Source organism: Fusarium subglutinans (assembly GCF_013396075.1).
Source record: "Fusarium subglutinans strain NRRL 66333 chromosome Unknown NRRL66333_c0000065, whole genome shotgun sequence".
In the NCBI taxonomy this organism is placed as follows: Eukaryota; Fungi; Ascomycota; class Sordariomycetes; order Hypocreales; family Nectriaceae; genus Fusarium; species Fusarium subglutinans.
This window is the reverse complement of record NW_023502128.1, coordinates 225,663-252,823: the sequence shown is the minus strand read 5'-3', so window position 1 is coordinate 252,823 and position 27,161 is coordinate 225,663. Positions and strand designations below refer to the sequence as shown.

The following is a 27,161-nucleotide window of genomic DNA, read 5'->3' as shown; positions in this document are numbered from 1 at the left end:
TTCTGAGACGCAATACTTCAATGTCACCGCTCCAAAACTCGAAACCACGATCACCTCCACGTTTCAGACCTCTACGACGATACAGAGCATGTCTTATACACGCATTGCGACGTCTACTACGAAACCCCTCCAAACATCTGCGGCTCCAGATCACAGCTTGGATTCAGATGCTGAGTCAAATTCCGACTTTGGAATATCCAAGGGCGAAATTATCGGTGCCGCGGTTGGGGGCACCATCGGCGGCCTTATACTTCTTGGTGTTGTTGGATGGTTCATCTGGAGAAGATTAGGACGAAGAAAAGAAGAGACGGACCTCTCAATAGTTTCTCAGAGTCATCAACAGCAGTTTCACTCTTCGAAGACAAAGGCTGAGCTCCCTGGTGACCCGGCAGTTGAGGGGTATCCTTCGGGGTATGCTAGAAGTCCACCAGGGCTGCATGAAGCTCCTTGATGGGGCGGGATTCAATCAGGAAAGGGAGCTGACGGATGATGCGGGGAAGCCTAGTCGCACTACGATAGATTATGAACTCTCAAGACTCATTCTACATAATACTTGATAACCACCTACAAGCCTCACGAGAAATTGAGGGGTCAGCGAACTTTGGTCATGTGGTTGGCTGCGGCCAATAAGGTTACGCTTTAGGCTGCGATCACAAGTGACGAATGAGGACACACGAATGTAAACTTCAACTCAAAAACCAGCATATAGGTAGTGACCAATGATCCATGGCGCCAGCCGTATGGCTTTGAATCTTGGATTACTCGGGATGTCTTTCCTTTAGGTTCAACAAAGCCCTTCCGATTAGATTGATCACATTGGCTCTGATACTCTGTGGTTATACATACCTGTGCTGTTGAAACAGGAGGACAGGGACATTATTGGATAATACCATATCAGTGCCCGGAGTCATGGCCTATTACAGGATGGTACTCAAGTATGGGACTGTTTGTGTTCTTGACAATTGCGTTCTGGTCTCCGGGAGTTTTGAAGTTCAATTGTGATGTTGTCACAAGACCCCTCACGCTGCATGAGATTTGGCCTGGCTACTCGGCCGTTTAGCCACGAGGCATATTGGTGGCGGCATCATGACTGGTATATGTCGTTCATGACTTATTTCTAACTCCACTCGAACATCAGTCATGACTCTCAGATAACCATAAATAACCGTGGCTCGCCCTCGCATTCGAAAATGACATCGCTCCCTTTCCTTCATACTTTATCATCCTCTTTTGAACCATTCAAAGTTAACAGAGGTAGACGCGCAACATCTCAATCTTTCACACTTTGTTTCCAGTCTATCACCACCCATCATGCAATTGAATTGGGTGTTCGTTCTGGTAGCTTCACTGGCCAGTCTAGCAGCTTGTAGAGGAGCGAGATTCATCAAGCCCCCGCCATGGAACCTCCTGGATGACGGTCTTCGTAATCTTAGCAACAACAAACGCTATCAAGTCGACGCGATCATCCCCATCGTTCTCAGTAACAATACGAAAGTCAGCCCTGAAGACGTGCAAGTTAAGCAACTGAATACTGGGAGACGCAAGGGAAGGCCAACTGTATATGACAGGGTGATAGGTAGGATGAATTCCAATCTGCAACCTTGCTAGAGTTATACTGATGCGATGTTACAGGTACACGTTCACCATTTGTCTTTCTCTGGATGGCTAAGTATGATGTGTGCAACTATTTGGAAAATGGTGAAGACGCTGTTTACTCTTTTCGAATACCTGGACCTGGCAAAAGGAGAAGTTTCAGGTACTCTGCATTCTTCAATGTCAGCAGCCCGGATAGCGTCAAGGCCCCCATCAGTAAAGCTCCGGAAACATCAAGCCTCTCCTCGCAATCCACCACCAAATCCACCGCCAAATCCACCACGCAACCCAGTGCTGAGTCCACAGCCACTAAGAAACCGTCCCGCCAAAGAAAAAAATCGAGTACGAGGTCCGGATTGACAGGTCCACAAGTGGCAGGCATCGTTATCGGTGCCGTAGTTGCCTTTATCCTGATGGTGGCCGGTTTCTGTTGGGGGTTTGAGCGGATGAGAGTAGCAAGGCAGCTACAAAGGTCACACGAGTTTGAACTCAGAAACATGGAACGCGACGTGCGCGCTTTGAGGGAGACGGTATCAAAGCTTGGTTCTTGATACAAGATGCGCTCAAAGATAGCAGCATAGCAATACAAGACATTACTGCTAGTGGGCAAATTCCCACTGATTAAAGTGTTTGAACGTCAAGCTCTCCGATGGTACAAGGTCTAAGCTGTTAGCAGGACGTGCTATTTACAGTCGAGACTTATAGCTGAGAGCTTAAATCAGCAGACAGAACCTAGGTCGAGCTCTCAGTCGAGTTCATGCTGCCTTAGTACTTTCTCTAGCTAGGAATGAATTTGCTCATGACTCGTGACTCATTACTATACTCTTCGGTGTATATGCGCCGATGTCGTTGATTTGTGCTCGGGTGAATTAGTAATCGTATTACGATGTAGCTCTCTGACTCACACGCCCAATTGGCTGAGTAGGTACTAAAGGACTCACTCACCTATTCCTTCAACCGCCAACAAGTGATATCTTGAACATTGGACTAAATTAAAGTCGCCAAAATGAGTCTGCAATTCACCACTCTCGATGTTTTTACCACCACCGCCTTTGAGGGTAACCCTTTGGCAGTGGTGACGATACCCCCACCAAGCCAGCAGGCTCCCCTCACCCAATCTCAAAAGCAACGAATTGCGCGCGAATTCAACCTCTCTGAGACTGTCTTTGTGCATGATGTTGAGAATCGTGGTGATACGGATGAGAGAAAGATTGATATCTTTACTCCGCAGTTCGAATTGCCATTTGCGGGGCATCCGACTATCGGCACAGCTATTTTTCTTCAGCCGCAGGGCGTAAAGAAAATGATTGCACAGGCGGGCAAGATTGACCTTGAGTTCGAAAATGGTTCTGCGCGTGCTTTAATTCCACATGATGTCCGACTGCACAAGGGGAGAGTGCCAAAACATGGTACTCGAGCTGGTTGGGATGACAAACTCGCGCAGGTAGCTGCCGCTGACGAGGGCTCACCGGTGTTCAGCATCGTCAAGGGGATGACTTTCGCGCTTGTGGAACTCCCATCTCTTGAGCTGCTCGGCGCTGCCAAGGTTGGGGCTATGGGTGACATCGACGGCAACTTGCAGGATGACGGTTGGAAACATGACTTTGACTCAAGACGCTACTACTACACGCTTCTCAACGGCGAGACACCATCCGGTGGGAAATTTGTCCAAAACCTTCGCACGAGACTTGTGAAGGGAAATATGGAGGATCCTGCTACTGGGAGTGCCGCATGCGCGTTGTCTTGCTACTTGGCGTTGCACAAGCTTACTGCGAGCTCGATCAGGTTCAATATCACGCAGGGTGTTGAGATGGGGCGGGAGAGTCTCATCGTGGTAGATGTTGAGGTAGAGACGGATGGAGCTGGAGAGAGAAAGGTCAAGAGTGTTCACCTTAGTGGAAAGGCGGTCGAAGTCATGAAGGGCACCGTTAGGGTGCCTCAGTGAAGTCTATCATAGTGACTATGACTGCCATTATCTTGTATGTAAGGTACCTAGTTTGGCAATTATACTCATGTATCCATGGATCTAGTTCAATCAGTTTCTCGTGGTGCTCCAAATTGACACGCAAGCTTGTGCAAACTGCGCATGTACAAGGATTTGTGAAGAAAGCCCCACCGTTCGGGATCGATGCATCTAAGGCTCGCCACCAGCCGTTCATTCATTGCCAGTGTCGAACAACATTCCCCGCCGCAATCCACAAGCCGATCAGGAATAATCTCACCCATAAGTCAGAGACAAATAGCATCTACAGTGCTGGTATTACTATAAATTTTATCAATTTTATAAAATTATATATAAAGATTTCTTTCTTTAATAATAATTTCTTCTTAATTCAGTAATTTTTATCCTATTTTATTAGTCTTAGATACAATTACCTAAGATTAGTTAGTTCTTCTGTCCCCCGGGTGAGTGGATCCGCAATCGAGAAGACAGTGATGTTGCAATATGTAGGTATTCGCCTTGACAGTGCCAGCCACTTCTTGCAGCAAACACCTTCTCAATGTTTGATCTAGGTAGCCTCAGGCTCCAACCGACCGAAGGCTTTCATGTTTCCCTACCTTTAATCTTCCTCTTCTCTCCTGTTCTCTACTCTTCTCTTCCTGTTCCTCTCCCTTATCAGTCGACCTCAGACATCATGGCGACGCCCGAACTGCCCTGTGCGAACTGCCGCCCCGATGGCACCAGCTGCCAAAACGATGGCAAATCGACCTGCGCCAACTGCCGTCTCGTCGTCGTAAGTGGCCGGCCTCCGTTGGTGTCCCGTCTGAGATGCATAATGCTCACGTCCTGCAGTACTGCAGCTCCGAATGCCAGAGAGCCCACTGGCCCATCCATAAACTCGACTGCAAATCACCATACAACAGCAAGACGTGGGAGCCTGAGTGGTCTGTGGAGTGTCGTGCACCTTCTTTCTGGGGCGTTGTGAAACCTCACCCGTTTGGTGGCAAACAGTACCCATATGGAAATGTCCCTGCGTTCGATGTTCTTCGGCTCGGTGCCAATGAAGGAGAAGCGTATGCAAGCCCGTTGCGTTTGTTATTCCCCGGTACGTGATCGTCTGACCCCGAGGGCTTAGCGAGGTCAAGCTAACGACATTTCTCTGCTCAAGCTTCTGGCGACTGGCGAAACGTCGTCCAAACTATTGCACAGCTTCCTCAGAGCTATGTACAGCCCATCGACATTATCCTGAACGATCGCGACTTCGACATCGTTGCCCGCAACGCTATAATACTTCTTCTCGCACTCACCGCCGACGACTTAGGTGAGGCCTTCGATTGTATCATCCACATTTGGTATTCGACTTCCATCCGTAAGTCTCATGTCGACTTGTTCAACCAGCGCATCCGACCCCTTATCCAGAGTGTTTGCGACAAGGTGAAGGATAAACCTGCCACAAAGATTTTGGCAAAGACTTGGACTTTCGAGAAACGATCCGTCAAACTCGCCCTTCAGAAACAGGCCTGGGATAAACTGCTGTCATATATGGATGTTCCTGAGGGCTTGACTATTGACAGAGCAAAGGAGATTCGCCAGGCTGTTACATTCTCTAGGTCCCGCATCGATATCCACGACCGTGAGTTTCTGTTTCTATCCCCTTCTCATCGAGTCGCGAGACATCGATTTCGTCAAGATGGCCTTCTTCTCCCCTTTGGGGCTCAGCGCAGCGAACACTGCGAAGTGAATCCGTGAGTGATATTTCCTGGAATTGCGAATTGAAGTTAAATCTTGTAGGACTTTCTTTCGATCCCCAGATGGCTGGCCAATGAACGATTTTGCTGATCCGGTAATGGGATGGTCTCTCCAAGAGGTTGACAAGACTCCCTATGGATTCGCCACATCTGACATATATGGCAAGCTTTTCTACCACATTCGATCCATGTTGGAGAAGTTCATGGCTCGGATATCCAAATCTACTATAGCTTTACAGCTTTTTCAGGTTGATGCCGAAGTCCTTCCTGAATATCTTGACGGCTCTTTTGACGGGTCTTTTGATCGCATTGATGTACGTTCCATAGATTCCGCTGCTTCAAGTCCAACGGATTCACTCATGGGCATGACACTGACTTCCATTCAGGCCTCCAACATCTCCGACTGGCACTTTCTTGGTGTTCATCGCACCGTCGAACTCTTGGCCCCGCTGCTTCGAGCGCCCTCAGTCAACCCACACGCGACTCTCATCACGCTCTTCATGAACATGGTACTTGAATATTCGACCGAAGTGGACGCTTTGGAGGGTGCCAAAGCGCTGTCAGGGCGCATCGTCAAGTACCTTCCGCCCCGGCGGGTTATCGGGCGTGGCATCGAACCTTTCACGGTCATGGGCATGTACGCTCAAGGCCGTGTGCAGAAATACGATGATATTTTCGAGAGGTGAACAATCCTTCTTCGTTTCATTACGAATGCTGACTCTGCTCAAAGGTTTGTGAAGAAGGCTCGGTTGTTGTATATGCCGCTTATAGCTGGGGCGGAGATGAAGGATAAGCACACCATCATCAAGAAGTGGCCCTACAGATTGAAGCTTGAGCCTGGATCGGAGGGAGGCCAAGAGGAGTTTGACCGCCTTATTACCAATGGTCAAACAAGCAGGGAGTTGTACTTGGAATGGCAGAGGATCTAGGTGTCAAATGGGTGCTGGCAAGCAAGTCGAACATTGAGGACTGCAATCTGTTCTGGTCTTCAGACTTATTTGTCACGAAAGGTACTGGATTTGGTATCTAGACTTTCTCAGTCATTTGGCCACTTGGAAACGTTCGCGCGTTGTTTTCAGAGCTTTGAAGTCCTCGGCATTTTGCGACGTATTCCGTCACGAGAGAAGTAGTGCGTTTAAAGAGCTATATACAGAGAATGAAAAACCACTGAACATGACAATCCTTGTCAAATCTCCATACTAGTAACTCAATGCCAACCCTGTGATGTTCGGTTCACTTCGTCAATGACTCTTGCTATCACGGCATAGCTTCTTGGAGAGTGTGCCATTAATTTTAGTATATATCTCTAGAAAGCCTCATCAGATCACAGCGACTGTCTACCTGCTGCACCCTCTAGAGTTCGAGTTGCCCTTACTGAGGCACTCACGGTTCACTTGCATCATCACAACGTAGAGCATCCCAAATTTAGGTCGCATAGTATGAAGCGCTGAGGATCAGAGAAATCAAAGAAAAAGCCGGCATATCCGTGCTATCCAGATTAGTTTTCAGCTGTGCACTAAAATTCGTTAGTTTTGGACCCTTATCCTTTAAAGTGTCAATTATTGACGCTGGTGGGGAATATTGCTCCGAATTGGGGCAGACTATTGACAGTTGGGTGGGTAAGAACTGTTTTCGGAATTTTAGTACAGCTGTCAGAAACCTTTAGTTAGCCTTAGGTTACGTAGTGCCCTGCGAGATAGTCCAAAAATAATTCGGAGTCGTACGTTTCGCGGACCTATTCCGCCCGAATCCAATCAATGGCTGGTCAGTCCTTGGATTCCGTCATATCTCTGCCTCAGCGATGTACATAGGATGTAGAGGATGGCAGCTGAACTGGCCTCGACTGGCCTTTATTGCCAAGCTATGGGGCATTGCGTCTGCCAGCCAGCCACAAGACCATCAATAAAGGCTACCATGCTGGCTCCCTCTTCTGTTTTTGACTGAGTGCATAAGATAGTCGACGAGATAGCAATAGAACCGGAGTGCAGATTCTCTATAAAAGATGAGATCCCTTCAGTTGAGAATTCCATTCTTCATCAACTTCTAACCATATCTCTTCCTCAACTACCCTACCAAATTTCTTCTTGTTTTTACCCATTATTCTTGGATACTACAGCAAGTCTACAGCATGGCAGCATTAGCAGAGAAAATCGGCACCAAGCTTCTGGTGAAGTTTGCTTGTGGCATTGCAGAGGCTGCTGGCGCCAAGGTTCTTGAGAAGGGACTTGAGGAACTTTTTGGCAGCGATGAGCAGAATCTTCAAAACGAGATCGCAGATGTCAAGCAGAAACTCGAAGAAGCCATCGGCCTCATTCGCGATGTCAAGAAGTCTATTGACAACCTTGCCAGTCAATTGGCCGATAGCATCCTGCAACTTCGAAGTGACTCCTTGAAGAGTCACTTGACAAAGATTGACAGTCTGTATAATGGCATCGTCGACATTTTCGAGACTGTTGTTCGTGACTCCGCGATCGCGGACCTTGAGAAGCGTCAGGGAAAAATGCGCGATCTCCAAAAGAGATTGGACAATCAACTCAAGGAGGTTGTTAAGAGTGTTCCCGAGAGTCTGGAGCAGATCAACAGCTTTCTGAGCGAGGAGGGAAACAATTCGTTCCTGAAACAACTCGCTCAGCGTGCCTTTGACAACTCGGAAGAGTTCCGAATTTTCTACCTTAGATGCAGGGCTTTGGTGAGTAACAACCCATCCACAATCAGTGACTGAACACGTATAGCTAACAAGAGGTTTAGGTCTACAGCTACTGGGCAGTTGTCGGTCGGGGTATTGAGCTTCTGGAGATGGCGACAAGTTCTCCGAAAGTCCATTTCTCTGAAGGCGAGAAGACTGTCGCTCGCCACATTGGATATCTGCAGAAGCAGCGTGAGCTCTTTGAGTCATCTGTTGGCAAGTCTACCATCGACCTCTACACCAGCTTGATGGCAGTCAAAGAGGAAGGAAAGTTGGCAGTCTGGTTTGCGACTAACGCCTCATCTGGATTCCTAAAATCCGAAACAGTTGTGTCCATCGGCTTACCCGTCGCTGTTGCAAAAGCCGGGTGGCAGAAATGGTATCTGACACCTGCATCGGGTAAGGAGTCACTTGAATCCTTCAGCGCCTCTGCCTACTGTCTGCAAGAGATTGATACCGGCGATTACTTGGGCAACGTGACTGCAGGTCATGGCTATGCTGCTAGCAGGTTCGTGCTTAAAGGACGTGGGTTCAATATCAAAGTCCCCGTCCAGTGGAACTGGTTCATCAAGCCTTCAGCGCCAGGTTCCGACAGGTTCACTATCAGGCAGGAGGAATCTCCTGGCTGGGCTATATCTGTGGACAATCTCACGAAGGCGTCGGCACTGTCTGGGCCCTTACCCAACCCAAGTGCTGAGTTGTTTCAGATTCTACCCGTGGACAACTAAAGATCGACGGTAGTGGTACTACACGGATCATGTATCCTCACATATAGCTATTTAGTGGCTAACTTCCTCTCTTTAATATATTCATAGTCAGGCATAGCTTTCACGACAAAGTGCTCGTCCCTAGTGTTATCTTTGTCTCCATACTCTGGCCTCTACTTCACAACATCCTATTCTATATCAAGAGACTTTATATAAGAATCTCCAATCGATCGATCACTTCTCAGCAAGGTTCCAAGTCAGTTTAGGTGGCATTTATAAAACAGGGAAGACCAACCGCGTCAAAAGAAAAGCCCCGCCCGGAAATATAGCGCAACGCGTCAGGAATATCAAAAATGATCTTAGCAAAACAAACACCCAGTTTTAACAAACTACAGAGGTAGGTCAGCGTAAATCAGAGAGACAGATGCAAAGCGGCCGCGAAAGAAGTTACGGAGGTGAGTACGGAGTAGAGCAACTAATGTTCTGGACTATTATCTTCGCTTAATGGTAGTCATCCATGCAACCGATGGGGAGTCGATTCACGAGCTAAAGTAACTATCTACAAAGAATGACAAATGTCGATCGCACACTATATTCTATCTTCTCGCAGGCTCCCGAGCCATAACAACAATTTGATGCTAACCCGGGGGCGCCTTGACCACTTCTTCAACAACCCCAGCTTTACGGCACACCTTTGCCGAGCAGACTTAGCTCTGGTACAGACAGTTGATACGGATACCAGTAGCGAAGTAGGGTCCAACAATGGGGATAAAGTCAGCAACATAGGCAGAAATAGTCTGGGCCTTGGAGCAACCGCCAGAACCAGGAGCCTGCGAGGAGATTCTGGCCTGGTACGCATCAGCGCGTAGAGATCCGTCGCGGTTGTAGACGTTCATGCGGATGATGCTGGGCATCCAAGTTCCCCACTTGAGACCCTTGCACTCCATTCCCTCCAACGGGCAGTCGGAGTTATGGGGGCAAGCCTTGCCAGATCGTCCTCCACACGCCGAGTCAGTTCTCCCCGGCTTGGCCTCCTGCCAGGTGAAGCCGTAGCAGTTGTTGTACACGGTGTACCCGTTCTTCTTGCCAATGCCATCGGCTGTCTGCCACATGGAGTGGATCAGAGCGTCGCGCATCGACCAGCCGCTAAGACGGCCCACGGCTCCCCACTGGCCATCGAGGACAAATCGTGTGACGACGCCGTTGCCTTCGTAGGGGCTGTTGCAGAACTTGCTCCATGCTCCGCGGGTCATGTCTGAGAGACCGCCCTTATCATCGCTGGAGTCGTACATGCGCGTCCAGAGCATGTAAAAGGTATCAACGTCACCGACATTGACGAGGTTGTCGGTGTACATGCCGTGGACCTGGTAGATCCAGCTGGCTCTCGCTTCGAGGGCCTCGGTCTCATTGAAGGCGGAGGCAGCGGCAGCTTCTTGGCGGGCAGCTTCTTCCTTAACGGCTGTGAGCCAGTGCTCGGGGTCAGCCTTTTGGATCTTGTCGAAACCCTGGGGCTTCTCGAGCTTCAGAGTGGGTGGCTGAGCTTCGGTGGGAAGAGAGCAGACGAGGGGAATGCTTGCGAGGAGCGCAAGAGAGGTTGAAGTGAACTTCATGATGATTGAGTTGAAAGACTGGATGTTGGAAGTAAGGCTGCGATGAGGATGAGATAGCTGTGGGATTCAATGATCTATATATACTGTTTACACCATATCATACCTCGAGGTCTTGCGACTGTATCGCCAGTTTACCGCGTATTCGATAACGAATATCTTCTTCGTGATACGCATCCGTCATCCGAACCCAAGGCTAAGCTTTTCCTGATCATCTACCTGACCTAACTAAGAAGCTGAATGGAGATACTCGTCAAATGTTGTACTAAAGAGATAACACGACTTCACGAACCACCCTGATAGGAACGCCTACCCGAATATCCTCAATCGGAACAAGTCTTCTAGAACTATTCTCTCAGCTACCCACTACAAACCCCATGTCACGGCTAGAGTTTCATATTTTTCCACGACTCAGGTTTCAACGGCTCCTAGTCACCGCATATCTACTCGTATATAAGATTCATGCCGTCAGCCGAGCTAATGGATAGATCCACGATTCACCAAGGGACATGACTCAGTGTCTCTTTAGATTTCAGGTCACCTTCCTATTTCTATTGTCGCGGGATCCATCATTCAATAAAACATTCTAGAAATTGGCAGGGTCTAGTCTGTGCCCTACGGCGGCTTGGCCGAGTTCGCCCATGGGGCACTTCGGCAGTTGTGTTTGGATAAACTAAGCCTTTTGGGGGTGGCTGAAATTAAAGGATGGTCATGCGAGATTGGGTCTCCTCATGATAAGCTAAGCTCTACTAGAGGGTTGGTGATTTGGGCTAAAAGCTTAAACTTGGCTAATGGAGGAATGATGGGGGTTGGAATACTTGATAAGTGTTGATATGATGAATTTCTAGTTGTCTACCATCTACCCTCCCACCAGTAATCCATTTCTCTCATCTTTCTTTGTGCTATCATGCGTTCATCAACTGTCTTGTCACTCGTTGCTCTTGCTACTCAAGCGCAAGCCGTCCAACTCCGTAAAACAGAGTTCAACGTGTTGGTATCTTCGAGACCAGCCCTCATTCTGTTCACTGCAGACGGCTGCAAGGAATGCGATAGAGTTCAAGCAGTGCTGGACAGGGTGTCACCAGTACTCACCCAGACTGCTATTGCTTCTGTAAACTGCAACGATGAACCAACTGTGTGTGATGACTCGCAGGTCTTCACTGTGCCCACGTTGAAGTATACAGCCGGCAATAATGAGTTGGTCACTTACAAAGAAGCTTTAGACGCGTCATCGTAGGTTGCATCGGATTCCGCTAAATTGCCTGTGGATCACTAATCGTCGTTACAGGATTGTCAAATATATTGAGCGGCAATCGGGTTCTCCCGTGGTAGATCTTACCAAAGAGAACCATCTCGATTTCGCGCGGTCATCTAGAGTTGGAGTCGTTGCCTTTCTTGGTTCAGAGCATCAGCCTGAGCGCAAGACGTTTGACGCTGTTGCCGAAAGATGGCGAACGCATTACAATTTTGGCAATGTCCATGGCCTTGAGAAAGATGGCAATGGCCCTTCCATCGCTGTTTATACACAAGAAGAAGAGAATCCAGTTTACTACCGCGGACCTTTCACCGTCCCTGACATCGAGGCCTTCTTACGCGATGCAACCCAGCCGCTTATTCGCGAATATGACCCTATCGTTCATGAGGAAGCGATGAAGGTAAGCAACCTTTCGCTCATGGATACACACTACTGACCCTTCAAGGATGAGAAACCGCTGGCCCAAATATTTTTCAGTGATCGCGATGATCGAGCTGAGCTTGCCAAGTCTCTGGCTCCGCTCGCGAAGAAGTATAAGGACCAGCTTTCCTTCATGACAGTCCTTGCGCCTGACTACCCCAAGAGATGCGAGCAGATGCATCTTAGCAAGGAGATCAAGCGTGGTTTTGCCATCGCAAATCAGCAGGGCAGAGCATATCCCATGTCTGAAAAGGTGTTCAATGCCAATAGAGTCGCCAAACATGTAGCTGCTTACCTGGTTGGCTTATTGACGCCGAGGATCAAGTCTGAGCCAGTACCTGAGCAGTCTACTGATCAGCCTTTCTTGACAAAGTTGGTGGGCAGTAATTTCGACGACTTGGTTTTTGACAAGTCTAAAGATGTCTTGGTTCAGTTTTACGTACCGTGGTGCCAATACTGTATTGAGTAAGTTGATCATATCTGTACACCGTCACATGTAGTACTAACAGGTCTAACAGTCTTCATGCTGTGATGAACGAGCTTGGGTCCAAATACGCAAAGCTTGGGCTTTCTGACAAAGTCGCCCTGGCATCTATCAATGTCGATGCGAATGACGTACCAATGGAGATTGATTCATATCCTTCCATCAGATTATATCGCCCCGGCAGAAATGAGGTTGTGTCTTTTAAGGGTAATTTCACTGAAATGCTGACGGTTGAACAACTCGATGCTTTTGTTGCTCGGAGCGGAAGTCATGGGGTCAGTATCATGGATCAGAACGAAAGAGGAACCCGTGATGAGCTATAGGAATTAGATAATAAATGAGATAAAGGGTTGTTAGAGAAAATCAAAGCCTGAGTCCTACTATTTTATTTTATTTTTCTGAGTGACGATACATGATGTTGATTTGGTTGCCTTGCGGCAGCTGACCCGCCCCGTTGCCTGCCTTATACCGCAAAAGCTGGACAACGGCGGTCAGCTGAGTGGCTGTGCTGTGTCAGGCAACTGCGCGGGTCTTTCAGTGAGGGGTATCTGAAGATCTCACTCACAAGTAAGCATACTCGAAAGAGAACTCTTCGTGTAGCGCCGACGAATATAAACTCTGCGTTTCTTCCGGGCTATCGTGCGGCTATCGACTCTCAAATGTGGCCGGTCAAGTCCACGGTAGAGGCCAAATCTTCCGAGCGCCACGGGAAAGATGGTTGTTCCGGTTTCAAAGTCCCTGAGGCATTGAGAGCTAATTCACTTCTAACCCTGGTAAATACTCCAGCTCCAGATATCTTTCCTTACCGTATTGCATATCGTTAGGTGGTGAAACTTATCTTTACGGCCAACTTATCCATGTTTTGGAGCTTACTGGCTGACGTCAAAATCGATAGATAAATCCCTCTGGTCGCGCAAGTTCTATCGAATCATATTTCGGAGGACTGATGGGCAACAATTACGGCATTGGCTTCACGATTCAATCAGGACTGAGCGATTCAACAATCCCTTCACCTCTGTTCGCCGACCTAGACCAAGATTTCAACGTTGAGGAGATTTCGCTCTCAATCATCCATCCGAGATCACCGATATGTCGTTTCGCTCCACTTGAGAACAAAAGTCCTCCAGCCAAAAGTACTTCTGGAATCTATCACCCTTTGCCTGAGAGCAGTACCTTCAGACTACTGGAGATCCTCGCTGGTGATGGTGATGTTCAGTGCAAGCTTCACGTATGCGGCCTGCAAGAAACCGAGGCGGCATATGAAGCTCTATCATACACCTGGGGCAAGGCAGATATGTCCAGCCACCGAAAGATCGAGATCATCTCCAATGACACGAGTCACTCTATGTCTGTCTCCGGTAGTTTGTATATCGCCTTACGAGAGCTTCGGAGGAGCAATGCAAGCAGAGTGATATGGGCTGATGCTATCTGCATCAACCAGGAAGATGTCAAAGAGAGAGGCCAGCAGGTAGCGCTCATGGGAAAAATCTTCAGTACCGCTTGGCAGGTCATTATATGGCTAGGTGAGGAGAGTGACCGCTGTATGTGTGGAAAGACGATCCTTGGGACATCTCTTTTTTCGGTCGCAAACGCCTTTTCGGGCATATGCTCAGTCGTGAACGGTTGGCTCGCTCAGGCCGGTCAAGAGACCCTCGAAGCAACCTACTCGGAGATCTCAAAATTGGGCCAATCCACCTTACATCGCGCCAATACTGACGGCGTTGAGGAGGGCCGCTCTGCCATGGGGCAGCTTTTCGGGCGGCGGTGGTTCTCTCGTATCTGGGTCCTGCAAGAAGCTGTCCTAGCTAGGCATGCTATCGTCCAACTCGGCTCGTATCAGATTCCGTGGGAGTGGGTTGGGCTCGCCGCAGCTATAGTGGTTCATAAGCCGGAGCTGTCGTCCCGTGGCTATGGGCGAGACGTGATCCCTACTGGAACGATGAACAGTTATCTCATGTATCGGCTATCTATTTCGCAGAAATGCTTCCCGCGACTGAAATTCTCGTTTGCACAATTACTCCAAGTTTCTCGAAATTTCCAGAGCAAAGAGCCCAAGGATAAGATCTATGGCCTCTTGGGTATTGAAACAACAGACTCTATTGGCAAACGGATTGTCCCAGACTATCGGAAGACCACTACTTCGGAGAAGGTATTTGAGGATGTTGCCAGACTTGTACTTACCTCGGCGTCCCCGCTGACGTTCCTTTCCGGAGCTGGGACGTTTGGAGACTTTTATTGCTCGGGGCCATCGTGGGCGCCAAGCTGGCATGAGCGCCGGCCATGGACAATATTACCGACCAAGCAGAGTCCGGGCTTTCAATGTGCATCTGGTACTTCAATGGAGCTCAGCCCTGGTATGAAGGCAAGAGAGCTGGTCCTCAAAGGCGTGATCATCGATCAAATTACCTCCATGCAGGAGCACCGTGATTATTGGGGCATTTTCGACACGAACGACAAGAGCCGCGACATTCTTCTAAATCAGCCACGATGGAGCAATGAAGCGTGGAGAAAGTGTGCCATCACTTTATCGTGTGGCGGCGATGGGAAAGCATATCCTATTGATAATGAGGCCGCGCATCTCGCTGATCTAGCTGCTTTGGTCCTCTCAGGAAGTGCCCACTGGATCATCAGAGATCTTATCGCTCTTCGAGATGTTATCGAGCCAGAAGGCGGCGATAAGACGCAGGCTGAGTACCTTGAAGAGATAGTTGAAGGCGGGAGTTCTCGTCGATACATCAGTGCCGTGGAACCTGTTCGAGATTCGTATAGGCTGTTTAAGACGGCGTCGAAAGACTTTGGGGTTGGGCCCGTTGATATGAAGATTGGGGATAAGGTTTGTGTACTGTTTGGTGCAGAAGTTCCATTTTTGTTGAGGCCGAAGGGAGATGGGTACGAGGTAATTGGGGAGTGCTATGTCTATGATCTAATGCATGGCGAAGTCCTCGAGAAACTTGCTGCTGACCCAGACGGGCAATTGAAGGCTGAATGGATCAAACTCATCTAGGATAACCGAATGGCGGAGCACGTAGAGGAATGACTGAGGGTCTGGTGATTTACAAATGAATCCGATTGCATTGCAGTTCTCCTAATTATCTATACCAAAGACCCAATAACGCCTATTCCAGCTCAAAGTTAACATAGACCCGACTCTCCCATCCCGCAAGCATCGGCCGTCCACCTTTCAACCCTCCTGCAGTTTCCCTCGTATAAGCCATCAACCGAACGTCCACATGCGAGCAACCCAAGACTGTCGTAACATCCGGACCAAGTCTGTCCTCACGACTCATATTCAACACCACAACAGCCTTCCTCTTCTCAGACCTTCGTCCCTTGACAGGCACAATACTCTCCTTCACGTAACAAAACAACGCCTCATCTTCTGGGTCTAGAAGCTTGAAAGAACCAAAGACGAAGACATCTTGGTACTCTTTTCGCAAGCGGAGCATGGCTTTGTAGAAACTGAGAATGGAGCTGGGGTCTTTGACTTGCTTGGCGACGTTGATATTGCGATAGTCATCGTGGACTCTCATCCATGGCTTCGCAGACGCGTCAGCGAATCCAGCATTGGGCGAATCATCCCACTGAAAGGGAATCCGCGAATGATCGCGAGCCATGATTTGAAGACCGTGCATCGTATCTCTGACGCGTTTGTCATCCCCTGACGCGACAGCTTCCGCATAAAAGTTGCTGCTCTCGATGTCCTTGTACTCTTCAATTCCCCACGACCTGGGCATGTTGGTCATGCCAATTTCTTGTCCTTGGTATAGAAATAAAGTGCCGGTGAGTGTTGTTTGCCAGATAGCCAGAGTCTTCGCGGACTTTAACCACCACTCTGGCGTTGACGCGTCGCCGAAACGATCAACTGCTCGGCCATTGTCGTGATTCTCGCAGAATGCAGTTGCCCACGCATCTGTACCCTCGATGAAACTCTGCCATTTATACACAAACGCCTTGAGCTTGGATAACGGGAACGGTTGGTAGATATACTTGTCACCAAAACCATTTCCATTACCAAGTCTGATCATGGAGAACTCAAACACCATGTCCAGCTCCTTCGCAGCGGCTGATACATAGGGAATGACTTGTGAAGGGTTAGGCGTGTTTGAAAGCTCACCCACTGAAACAGCGTTGTAAGGACCAAGTACTTTCTCATACATCTCATGAATGAATTCGTGAATGCGCGGTCCGTTACACCACATTTCAGGTGCAGGCTGATGAGGCGACGAGGGATCTGTGACAGGCGCGTCGACGAAATCTCGCCTCTTGGAGTATTTGTTAACCGTATCAATGCGAAAACCATCAACACCGCGATCAAGCCAAAAGCGCATGGTATTTTCGTAAATCGCCTCTCGACACTCATTGTTATCCCAGTTCAAATCAGGTTGATCCGGCGCATAAAGATGAAGATAATATTCTTGGGTATTCTCATCCCAAGTCCACGTCGAGCACGCGAAATATCCCCTCCAATTCGTAGGAGGGTGTCTCACACCGTTCTCGTCATATCGTGCGGGTTTCCAGATATACCAATCCCTCTTGGGATTGTCCTTTGAGGACCTCGATTCTTTAAACCACTCGTGCTCTATCGACGTGTGATTAACAACAAGATCGAGAATAATCTTGAGACCTCGCGCGTGGCATTCTTTAACGAGAATATCGACATCTTCAACGCTTCCGTAGGGTTCGTAGATTTTCTGATAATCTGAGACGTCGTAGCCCATGTCCTTCTGGGGGCTTTCGAAAATGGGGGATACCCATACGACATCGATGCCAAGGTCGCTTAGATAATCGAGCTTGGAGATGAGACCGGGTAAATCGCCCCAGCCGTCGTTGTTGGAGTCTTTGAAGCTGGCTGGGTAGACTTGGTAGAAGGATGCGGCTTTCCACCAGGGCTGTATGCCTAGGTATTGATGCTCATCGTCCCAGATGATGGAGCCCATGATGATTGCGATAGAGAAGGACGAAAAAAGGTGGTTAGATGGGAACAGTTGGGCTTGGGAATACTGTTGAGAGGGGGAGACGAGGTGTTTATTATTTACCCATCTTATCGGCCGACATCACTCCGTTGAATGTGGAGATCAGATCCTTTCTCTGATCAACGTCGCATAACGGACTCTCCGCTCAAACAATGGAGCGTAACATTCATCGCCAACTCAGCCAAGGCTGTCTGTCACCCCAGCAATCTACCCTACGACGTCAGAGCGCACACCTAAAAAATCCCTAGCCCGTGTGTGACCAGCGGAGACTCCGCCTTTAGCACTCCCGCCATCGGAGTCACTCCGCACTATTGATCGCTAACACGAGAGCAGCCAATTGACAGATTCTGAAGAGTGGAAGCTCCGCTAGCTCGCGGAGTCTCCTGTGAAAAAGACTCGTGCCCCAATCCCGTTTCTTGAAAATCACCCCACACACTCAATTCCCCCGTGCCCCAGGTTTCCCCATGCTTCATACCAGATGATGTACAGGTCCTGTTTTTCTGGGGGATTAAGCTTGGGCGGAACGAAAGAAAAAAAAATCATCATCCGAGCTGTCGGGTTCAGGCGTAGCGAGCATCGGCTCCGCGAAAGTACATAAAGGACCGACTATCCTTCCTCTTTTCCCCATCTGAGCCATCTCATCTCATTACTTTCCAACTCCAATCTTCACCATGGCTTCTTATCCCGAGAAGAGTATCGACGCTCAGCATGACGAGACCGTAAGCCCTGAGGCTCTTGCTTCAGAGGCCAAAGTCGCCGCCGAGGCCGAGCATCATATGACACTCTGGGAAGCTATCAAGACATATCCCAAAGCCATCGGCTGGTCTGTTCTTTTGTCGACGACGCTCATCATGGAAGGCTATGATCTTGCTCTGCTTGGCAATTTGTACGCTTCTCCTGTGTTTAACAAAAAGTTTGGATCGTGGAATGCTGAGAAGGAGAAATATGCTGTTTCCCCTGCTTGGCAATCTGGTTTGTCAAATGGTGCTCGCGCCGGCGAGATCATTGGTCTCATCATCGCGGGTTGGACATCTGACAGGTATGGCTACAAGATGACGACCATCGGCTCCCTCATTCTCATGATCGCCTTCGTCTTTGTTCTCTTCTTCGCTCCCAACGTCAAGATCCTCGTGCTCGGAGAAGTTCTCTGCGGTAAGTTATCATATCATACCACTTATCTGTGCCATTCGCTAATGTAACAATGCAAGGTATCCCATGGGGCGCGTTCCAGAGCGTCACTCCTGCATATGCATCCGAAGTAGCACCGGTTGTTCTGCGACCTTACCTCACGACCTTCATCAACATGTGCTGGGTAATTGGTCAGTTCTTTGCCGCTGCTGTGAACAAAGGTTCTGTTGGGCGCGGCGATGAGTGGGCTTATCGCATTCCTTTTGGTGTGCAGTGGGTTTGGCCTGTACCTATCCTGGCAGGTGTTATTTTTGCCCCCGAGTAAGTTTGTGTCACATCACGAGGGTCAGGAGTGTTGAGCTAATGGATTGATAGATCACCTTGGTGGCATGTTAGGAAGGGTAACCGAGCTGCAGCCAAGAAGTCGCTGCTGAGACTCACTTCGCCCCAACAACCCAACTTTAACGCTGACGAGACGATTGCCATGATTGAGCATACGAATGAGATGGAGAAGAACTTGAAAGAGGGAACAAGCTACAGAGACTGCTTTAAGGGTGTTGATCTTCGCCGAACTGAGATTGTTGTCGGTATCTGGCTTGTGCAGACTCTTGGTGGACAGAACCTTATGGGCTACTTCTCATACTTCCTTACCCAAGCTGGTATGGATGCCAGCAACTCCTTCTCTCTGTCCATGGGCCAATACGCCCTTGGAATGGTTGGAACTATGGGTTCTTGGTTCCTGATGTCAAGGGTTGGTCGACGCACGATCCATTTCTCAGGCCTATGCTCTCAACTCCTCATCCTCATCATCGTCGGCTCCCTCTCCTTCTCCAAAGACAACTCTTCAGTCTGGGCTATTGGTGGCATGCTTATTCTCTTCACATTTGTCTACGACTTCACCGTTGGCCCCGTCACATACTCCCTCATTTCCGAGCTCTCATCGACCCGACTCAAGGCCAAGACCATCGTCATGGCTCGCGCTGCCTACAATGCTAGCAACATTTTTGTCAACGTCATGACCAACTATCAGCTTTCGTCGTCGGCCTGGAACTGGGGAGCTCGCACCGCCTACTTCTGGGCTGGAACCTGTCTCCTCTCTGCTATCTGGGTGTTCTTCAGACTTCCTGAGCCCAAGGACCGTACTTATGCTGAGTTGGATGTTCTCTTTGAGAACAAGGTTTCTGCGAGGAAGTTTGCCAAGACGCAGATCGATCCCTACTCGCACTCCGTTGCTTCTGACAAGAAGTTGAACGAGAAGGAGTTGCAGTAGATGCTAGAATAACGTATCGGTATTCATAGAAACAAAAGAAACGAGGTGTATGATAGTAATGTGGGTATATAGTTTTGAATAGCTTGATGTACAGATTGTTTATTATGAATTTACTCTCGATATTGGCGGACTACTGTGGGCCACGCTAGGCCCGGGACTTGGCAGTGCCTGTTGTATGTGCTTTTCTAGAAGCGGCTCATAAGTGGATGCACCTCCCGGCAGTTTGGTTATGAGGTTCCGGATATATAGTAGGTCATCTTCAGGTGACGTGCCCATTGCTAGACCTTGGGGACTTGAAGGCGTGACTGGCACACGAGCGAGAACGTCAACCACCGCCGAGACGATGTCGTACAGCTTCTCTGTTACTCCGATGCCGTGAATTTTTATGCTGTCGATGGAAAGATCCCTCGTGGAAAGAGTGAGATCTTTGGCAACGACTAGAGGGTACTGATAGGTGAGACTATGCTGATGTGCGTTTTCACTCAGATGGCCTAGTCGCAGGCGCAATTTCCATACAATCATACGCAACCACAGCTGCGTTATTCTCAAATTCGCCTTTTGTGTTTCATGAAGTTGTAAATCAGGCTTTATAGCCGTGTTAACAGCCGTCTCCACGAAATCCAACGATGAAAGAGGCGGTGAGATGGCAAAACGCTCCTGATTCAGCAGTGCAACAAACGAGGTATCAATGGGTCTAAAAAGCGCCGAAAGACTCCAGAAGCCAGAAAGCGAAGGATCGTTGAGGTCGATTTCTGGGGCCTCGTCGGTTATTTGTAATGTGATGGGGCGGCGATATCGGATGGCGTGAGATCGCTCTGATACGACCAGGACCCAGAATAGTCGGTGAGCTAACGCCTTTGCGGAATGGTCCATGTCCTCGAGGCGCAGAAGACAGAAGAGGGTTGTTGCTTCGCGCAGGAAGAGAAATGTCTGGCTGTGGTGCGAGAGACGCGCTTGGCAGGCGTAGAGGAAGAATGCGAGGAGGCATTGGTTGAGTGTTGGTTTCATTGTGCGGGGAGTGGATTGATGGACGGTGACGACTTGGTCCACGATCATTGAACCGTACGTCGCGTTATTCTCGGCGATGATGCCTTGCGATAATAAATTCTCTGGTTCTTCTGTCTGGAGTAGTACCTGCGCGCACATGGCGACAAGCACAGAGTAAGCCTCAAGTCTCCATTCTGGCGTCGCCGACGATGACGCCGATCTCAGCAGCACGACATAATCGCGGGTCAGAATAGGAATAGTAGGGTACAACCGGGCAAAGAAGCGCTCGACACAATGATCAAGTACCTGAGCCGGTACAAGCTCAATGAGACGATGCAGCGCGTCAACAGGTGCATTTGACGGCACCGAGTAACGGCCGTGGATGGGCTGGAGAATACTCGGAGCGCCGGACTGTCCAATGCAGCGATCTCCTAGACCTGCATCCACACATCGCCTGCAGGGCCGATACTCGTTACAGCCTCGGCGGAGCGTCTTGCAGCGCTGACAGGCTCTAGGTACCTGCGTCCGCTTGGCGGGGGGGACATCATCGTCAGGCATAGGTTAGGTTAGCTCTCAGATAAGACAGTGTCTACTGTGTTTATCTGAGCTGTGTACGGAGTAGGAGAGATAAAGAAAGGATCGATAATCGCGTACGTGCGTGGGTCGAGGGTTTTACCGCAACGGGAGTAAGTTTCCTTGGGATGAGGTAACGAAAAGATAAGAAAAATAAAGCGATAAATTCCCGCAAACGATAGGGATGTAACTCAATTTGTTCATGGGGAAGACTGAGTCAAGAACCAACAGAGAAAAGAGAGAAAGCGGATTTTGAGTTGGTGGGGATTGGAGAGGTTGGTTTAGTTTAACTCGGGAACTGCTACACCCCGCTTACAAGCTATGCCTAAATGGGCCCTTATATGTCGTCTATCACTTGGCTGAAGCATGTCAACTTGGTCAACATCTATATCTCTAACTCAATCTATCTATTGGTCCTTTGTAAACTATGTATATTCTGATACTCTAGACGTAGAGGTAATCGACATCCTCAAACCAATTGTTACAGTGGCTGACTTCCCCGCGTCTTCATCGGCATGTCAGCGTTAGAGGCCGAACGATAATGCTTCGAACTAGAAGCTTGGCAGAAACCCGTAATCCTTGGCCGATCACCTATCGCCGTACGTAATTAGGGCGCGCGGCGAGAACCTTCTACCTTACTTACTCTTGGCTATCTTACTATCCTCGAACTAGAGAGCCGATCCGACGGGACCTGTTAACTAATGATAAGGTAACACGGTGGGTTGCACACATATCCTCAATCAGGATAAGCTACCCACGTTGACAGACCAAGAAACGAATCTATCAAGACTATAAAAGATGCCCAATTCCCCGTCATCATGTTCTTCTTTCTTTGTTTCTCAGGCAGTTGTCTTGTATCGCTCATAGTCTTGTCCTGACCGCCCAACATGTCGCCCTCTCTCCAATCCCTGCTCACCCTCACCACCCTTGTAGGCTCGGCCCTCGCTTCGCCTCTCCCCGAGATACCCCAGCTCATCACCCGGGCAGTCAGCGACTTTGAGTGCTACAACGCCAGTCTTCCCAACATCACCATCTACGCTACCGGCGGCACAATCGCCGGCTCAGCTGCGTCTTCTGATCAGACCACGGGCTACAAGGCTGGTGCTTTGGGTATCAAGACTTTGATCGACGCTGTTCCCCAGTTATGCAACTTCTCCAATGTTCGGGGCGTGCAGATCGCCAATGTTGATAGTGGAGACATCAATTCTACTATTCTGACTACGTTGGCACATCGCATTCAGGATGATTTGGATAGCGAGCACATGCAGGGTGTTGTTGTGACTCATGGCACTGATACCCTCGAGGAGTCATCTTTCTTCTTGGATCTTACTGTCAAGAGTGAGAAGCCTGTTGTTCTGGTGGGCTCTATGCGCCCTGCTACAGCCCTCTCTGCTGATGGCCCTCTTAACCTTCTCTCTGCCGTCAGACTCGCTAGCAGCAAGAGCGCTATGGGTCGAGGAGCCATGATCGTTCTCAACGATAAGATTGCTTCTGCGCGATACACCGTCAAGACCAACGCCAACTCCCTCGACACCTTCAAGGCTGAAGATCAAGGCTATCTCGGCTCTTTCGAAAACGTGGAGCCTATCTTCTGGTACCCCGCCACTCGACCTCTCGGCCACCACTACTTCAACATCAGCACCAGCTCCACCAAGACTGCTCTTCCCCAAGTCGATGTTCTGTACGGCCATCAGGAAGCTGACCCTAAGCTTTTCCAAGAAGCTATTGAGAACGGCGCTGAGGGCATTGTTCTCGCTGGTCTTGGCGCTGGAGGTTGGCCTGACAAGGCTGTTGAGGAGATCAAGAAGGTTCTCAACGAGACTGAGATTCCTGTCGTTGTTAGCCGACGCACTGCTTGGGGATATGTGGATGAGCGACCTTTTGGTATTGGAGCCGGATACTTGAATCCTTCCAAGTCACGCATTCAGCTTCAGCTTGCTTTGGAGAAGAAGCTGTCTATTGAAGAGATTAAGGATATTTTTGAGTATGCTTCTTAGATAATGAGCGACTATGTATGACTTCATGATGTAAATACGAACTAGATTAACTATCTCAAGAGAATATGACATGCAATGCACTATTTGCGCAAGGACAGATCAAGTGTCGATTTTTTGTTGAACTGTTCTTAAAAATAAAATACTACCAGAGCCTTTTGCTACGTCATCTTATTTCTTTTGTTTTCGAACTGAGCCTGGCTCAGAACAAGCGATTGAAGTTAGACTGCGTTAAGCATAAAAATAAGTCTAAAACAAGTCGTCGCCAGTTAGCAGTCGGTGAGAAGCATGAGGTTAGGAAGAGTCCAAATAGGATTCCGACCCCAAACCGATCAATGGAGTGATGACATGATCCAAAGTGGTAAATACCCAATTCCAGGGTAGGTAGGATGAACGTTTGCCAAGAATTTCTTCATAACACGTCGAATGACTAGGTAGGTATATAATAGAAGAATGTTTAAATAAGGCGATATATTGAAAGGTAGTCAAGTTCATTATTATCACTCCCGGGACAGGGCCTACAAAATTGCTCGTATCTTCTCGAAACTACAATCCGTGGTGAGTCCTACATGCAGGCGATGGCATGTGCGCTGTAGGACTCACTAAGCTGCTCACTTGATTTTAGTGGCTGTTCCCTCTGACTAATCACTGTTTCAGCGGTCTAGTGCGCGTTCAGGCACCAGTACTTCTAGACGTCAGCCTACCGTACTTTTTACAATTCCAACAGTACCATCTCAGAGCACGACACATAACATAATAACAACAGGATTTCAACATGTCATCTAAATCAACAGAGCGTCAAACAATCGATCTCCAAGGAACCACAGATCAGCCCAAACCAGAGCCAGATTACCTTCTCGATGCTCACAGCACAGCAGCTTTGTCCCAACTCCAGAACGGTGACCTATTGAAGATGGTAAGACGACCTCATGTCCTCAAGACCCAAGCTTACCCCAGAATTAGGTAGTCGATCATGAAGAAGATATCATCGAGTTCGAGGATCACGCCCAAAAGATAGCGCCTGAAGATCTTGCTGAATACTTTGACGCCCCCGGAATTCTGAAGTTTGCGTTTTATCGCCATCCTGGGTCGGGTGCTGTCATCTTGATCTGGACACGTTTCCCTGCTACGGCATCCACCAAGAATGCACGTGTTCAGCACCGGGTGAGGAGAGATTTGACTTGGCATGCTGAGAAAGTGGACATCAAGAATGTGGCTACGGTAGGGTTCGGCTCTGTTGTGGTGATTTTGGCTAATGATCTGTAGCTTCAAGTGCAATCTCGGAAGGATGTAACTGCGGAGCGCTTGAAGGAGGCGGCTGACGCGTTATCGACAAGCGAAGAGTGAGGAAATGTACTTGCCTACTAGACATCATCGTTATAGTACTCTCATCATTAATTGTTGTCAATGAATACTGGTTATCATGCTGCGTGGATTGATGAGTAGAGACCTCGCCTCGATCACGGGTATCATCTCTCACAGATGCAGTGTCTTTTTCTTTTTGCACTGAATGTGACGAAGAGCGTGTCACATTTCAAAAGCTTAGGCAAATGGTCGTAGTGTGACAATCGCCAATATGAGGATGCAAAGAAAGTCTAAATTTCTCAACTATTTTGACCCAAGATATCAACATCCCCACGGTTTCTCCTCATGAGTTAACAATTATGTAGCTCCGTTAAAAGCGGTCTCGAACTCAGCAGGAGTGTAGCGCCCTTCACTCTCACTGCACATAGCCTTGGCGATGACTTTAAGAAGACCATCGTTGCCATTGAACACACCATAGTTTCTCCCCCGGAGGATCTCCTCCGTCTTATCAGCTGTGACACGCTCGTAGCTAGTGTTGGGAGGCTCAATGAGATCTTTCCACAGCTGGAATCGATCATCAGAGTTTCGGAGGTCGGGAACAGACATGACGAGAAAACTCATGGCCAGAGAGAAAGTGTCAGCCTTGGTGGTGTAGTCCCTGCCAATGATAATTTCTAGAAAAACGTTAGTTACAGTTGAGATGGAGGAAGTGGATATCGTACCTGGGGCAGTGTATGAGGGGGTGCCAACGTCCATCTGAACAGTAGTTCCAATGTCTCGCGACTGGTCAAAGTCCATGAGCTTAATGGTATCCCCATCCTTGAGAAAGTTCTCAGGCTTGAGATCACGATGAATAATGCCCGCGGCGGAGACAGCAGCAACAGCAGCGAGCATCTGTTTGAAAGCGCCGTTCACATCAGTCAGGCTGCCGAGGTTATCAGCAACAGAGCCCTCCTGGACATAAGGCATGATAGCGAAACCATAGTCCTTCACGCCACCCTTGCCGTAAACAATGTGGTTGATGGGAAGAATGTTAGGATGATCAAGACCCTTCTGCAGACGAGCGCCATACATGATAGTGTTGCCATCACCGGATTTGATACCACTGCGCTTACTAACAACAGTCTGCTGCTGCGGCTGGTTGTCAATGTCGGTCCAAGTCAAGGTAGCTTTGTCGATGATGACAGTCAAGCTATTAGCGACGAGGCTGTCCTTGGTGAGCGTGTAGCACTCCCAGGTCAACTTCTTCTCAGAGTTGACCCAGTCACCGACGATCAGGTCTTCCATGGCGGGGACGTCAAAGACGGGGATGGAAGCGGTAATGTCCTCCCATCTTCGGAAGAGGGCCCAATTAGAGATGAAATCAGGAAAACTGCCTTCGCCAGAAGCAGCGCTGGCGTTGGCGATAAAAGAGAGTAAAGCCCCGAGGGCAAAAGTGAAGCGCCTTGAGAAAAGCATTGTCGCGGAAGAGAATGACTATCCAAAAGAGTGTAGGAAGAATACCAACGACCTGCTATAACGGCCGTCTAAAATGTTGGGCGGTGCATTTATTTAACGGGTCGTTCAGGACTTTGGTAGTGACTTACAAGATAAAAAAAGCCGTGTTTTCGAAGGATGCATGTTGAATCCTTGGCGTAATCCGTTTAATTAGTTCATCTCAATTGTGTTGTACTTGAAACAGGAGCGATTATGGAGATCCTTGTGCTGACATGTTCCACTACCGATGAAACAGGGCTGAGCTGACTGAATGTGAGTGGAGTTATAGCGTGTTGATGACTCGTGAGCCGAAGATTCAGGCGGGTTACTGAGACATTTTGCGGGAAGCCTTGGATGGTGAGACGAGGATCCAGATCTTCCCGTGTTTGCCGTGTTTGTGGGATCAAAGTTGGGGGCTGGATGAGATTTTAGTTGAAACGTGCTGAGATTGGGGGCTGAGCTTTTGCACGTTCCGTAGAGAGCCTTGAGCGCTGGGATGGTGAATCATAGAGAACGGCAACGGGTAGATAGGTAGAATGGCGATGAGGTTTAGCGGTTGTATTGGGATCGTCGGTCTACCTTGCATTTGACACACGCTGAATCCTGTTACAATGATGATGACATGTTGATAATAAGCATCAGATCCTGCGCATGAAATACTTGAATCTATAATAAACAATATTACAAGGCAGGTCTATTGTTCACCCCGATCATGCCAATGAGCGCATGCCATTCTCCAACTCCCCTGCGTGTTTACTCCAGTGGAGTCAGCTCAACCCTAGAACACCACTAACAGCCCCCGATAAGCGCACGGGATGGAGCCCTACAGCCCTGTAGTTCAGGATTGCGAAGGATGGAGATTAAGGAGTCCCAAAATTGTCCCCCATCTCACTATGCGTCGTAATCCTCTCGGCAGATGCAGTCCATTCTGCATCCGGAGCGAAATTTCGATGCGCTAATGTAAACAGCGTGTTTTGCTGAGATCCTTCGGAAGTTTCTTCTGAAGGATCCGC

General features: G+C 48.8%; 11 protein-coding genes across 11 annotated transcripts; 7 read left to right on the top strand and 4 right to left on the bottom strand.

Annotated features, from left to right (window-relative positions):
• Positions 1 to 2,599: 2,599 nt before the first annotated feature.
• FSUBG_6348 (phenazine biosynthesis) lies at positions 2,600 to 3,538 on the top strand (the record flags this gene model as incomplete). Its single annotated transcript, XM_036684537.1, has 1 exon — positions 2,600 to 3,538. One exon carries the CDS (start codon positions 2,600 to 2,602, stop codon positions 3,536 to 3,538), a length of 939 nt encoding a protein of 312 aa, XP_036538220.1.
• A 691-nt stretch (positions 3,539 to 4,229) lies between these two features.
• FSUBG_6347 (uncharacterized protein) lies at positions 4,230 to 6,212 on the top strand (the record flags this gene model as incomplete). Its single annotated transcript, XM_036684536.1, has 6 exons — positions 4,230 to 4,328; positions 4,388 to 4,640; positions 4,704 to 5,280; positions 5,327 to 5,597; positions 5,670 to 5,965; positions 6,014 to 6,212. 6 exons carry the CDS (start codon positions 4,230 to 4,232, stop codon positions 6,210 to 6,212), a joined length of 1,695 nt encoding a protein of 564 aa, XP_036538219.1.
• A 1,199-nt stretch (positions 6,213 to 7,411) lies between these two features.
• On the top strand, positions 7,412 to 8,697 carry FSUBG_6346 (uncharacterized protein; the record flags this gene model as incomplete). The annotated part of the gene is made up of 2 exons (XM_036684535.1): positions 7,412 to 7,972; positions 8,032 to 8,697. 2 exons carry the CDS (start codon positions 7,412 to 7,414, stop codon positions 8,695 to 8,697), a joined length of 1,227 nt encoding a protein of 408 aa, XP_036538218.1.
• A 686-nt stretch (positions 8,698 to 9,383) lies between these two features.
• On the bottom strand, positions 9,384 to 10,286 carry FSUBG_6345 (uncharacterized protein; the record flags this gene model as incomplete). The annotated part of the gene is made up of 1 exon (XM_036684534.1): positions 9,384 to 10,286. The coding sequence occupies one exon, from the start codon at positions 10,284 to 10,286 to the stop codon at positions 9,384 to 9,386; it is 903 nt and encodes a 300-aa protein (XP_036538217.1).
• Positions 10,287 to 11,190: 904 nt separating this feature from the next.
• Positions 11,191 to 15,446, top strand: FSUBG_6344 (heterokaryon incompatibility 6 OR allele; the record flags this gene model as incomplete). Its single annotated transcript, XM_036684533.1, has 5 exons — positions 11,191 to 11,516; positions 11,572 to 11,938; positions 11,984 to 12,423; positions 12,477 to 12,717; positions 13,338 to 15,446. The coding sequence occupies 5 exons, from the start codon at positions 11,191 to 11,193 to the stop codon at positions 15,444 to 15,446; spliced, it is 3,483 nt and encodes a 1,160-aa protein (XP_036538216.1).
• A 112-nt stretch (positions 15,447 to 15,558) lies between these two features.
• FSUBG_6343 (alpha-glucosidase) lies at positions 15,559 to 17,379 on the bottom strand (the record flags this gene model as incomplete). Its single annotated transcript, XM_036684532.1, has 1 exon — positions 15,559 to 17,379. One exon carries the CDS (start codon positions 17,377 to 17,379, stop codon positions 15,559 to 15,561), a length of 1,821 nt encoding a protein of 606 aa, XP_036538215.1.
• Positions 17,380 to 18,086: 707 nt separating this feature from the next.
• Positions 18,087 to 19,813, top strand: FSUBG_6342 (major facilitator superfamily transporter; the record flags this gene model as incomplete). Its single annotated transcript, XM_036684531.1, has 3 exons — positions 18,087 to 18,567; positions 18,624 to 18,864; positions 18,919 to 19,813. 3 exons carry the CDS (start codon positions 18,087 to 18,089, stop codon positions 19,811 to 19,813), a joined length of 1,617 nt encoding a protein of 538 aa, XP_036538214.1.
• Positions 19,814 to 19,915: 102 nt separating this feature from the next.
• FSUBG_6341 (transcription activator amyR) lies at positions 19,916 to 21,358 on the bottom strand (the record flags this gene model as incomplete). Its single annotated transcript, XM_036684530.1, has 1 exon — positions 19,916 to 21,358. One exon carries the CDS (start codon positions 21,356 to 21,358, stop codon positions 19,916 to 19,918), a length of 1,443 nt encoding a protein of 480 aa, XP_036538213.1.
• A 902-nt stretch (positions 21,359 to 22,260) lies between these two features.
• On the top strand, positions 22,261 to 23,370 carry FSUBG_6340 (ASP3-1-asparaginase II; the record flags this gene model as incomplete). The annotated part of the gene is made up of 1 exon (XM_036684529.1): positions 22,261 to 23,370. One exon carries the CDS (start codon positions 22,261 to 22,263, stop codon positions 23,368 to 23,370), a length of 1,110 nt encoding a protein of 369 aa, XP_036538212.1.
• A 772-nt stretch (positions 23,371 to 24,142) lies between these two features.
• On the top strand, positions 24,143 to 24,714 carry FSUBG_6339 (actin monomer binding protein; the record flags this gene model as incomplete). The annotated part of the gene is made up of 3 exons (XM_036684527.1): positions 24,143 to 24,283; positions 24,331 to 24,588; positions 24,634 to 24,714. The coding sequence occupies 3 exons, from the start codon at positions 24,143 to 24,145 to the stop codon at positions 24,712 to 24,714; spliced, it is 480 nt and encodes a 159-aa protein (XP_036538211.1).
• A 315-nt stretch (positions 24,715 to 25,029) lies between these two features.
• On the bottom strand, positions 25,030 to 26,130 carry FSUBG_6338 (serine threonine kinase; the record flags this gene model as incomplete). Its single annotated transcript, XM_036684526.1, has 2 exons — positions 25,030 to 25,346; positions 25,395 to 26,130. The coding sequence occupies 2 exons, from the start codon at positions 26,128 to 26,130 to the stop codon at positions 25,030 to 25,032; spliced, it is 1,053 nt and encodes a 350-aa protein (XP_036538210.1).
• Positions 26,131 to 27,161: the final 1,031 nt, after the last annotated feature.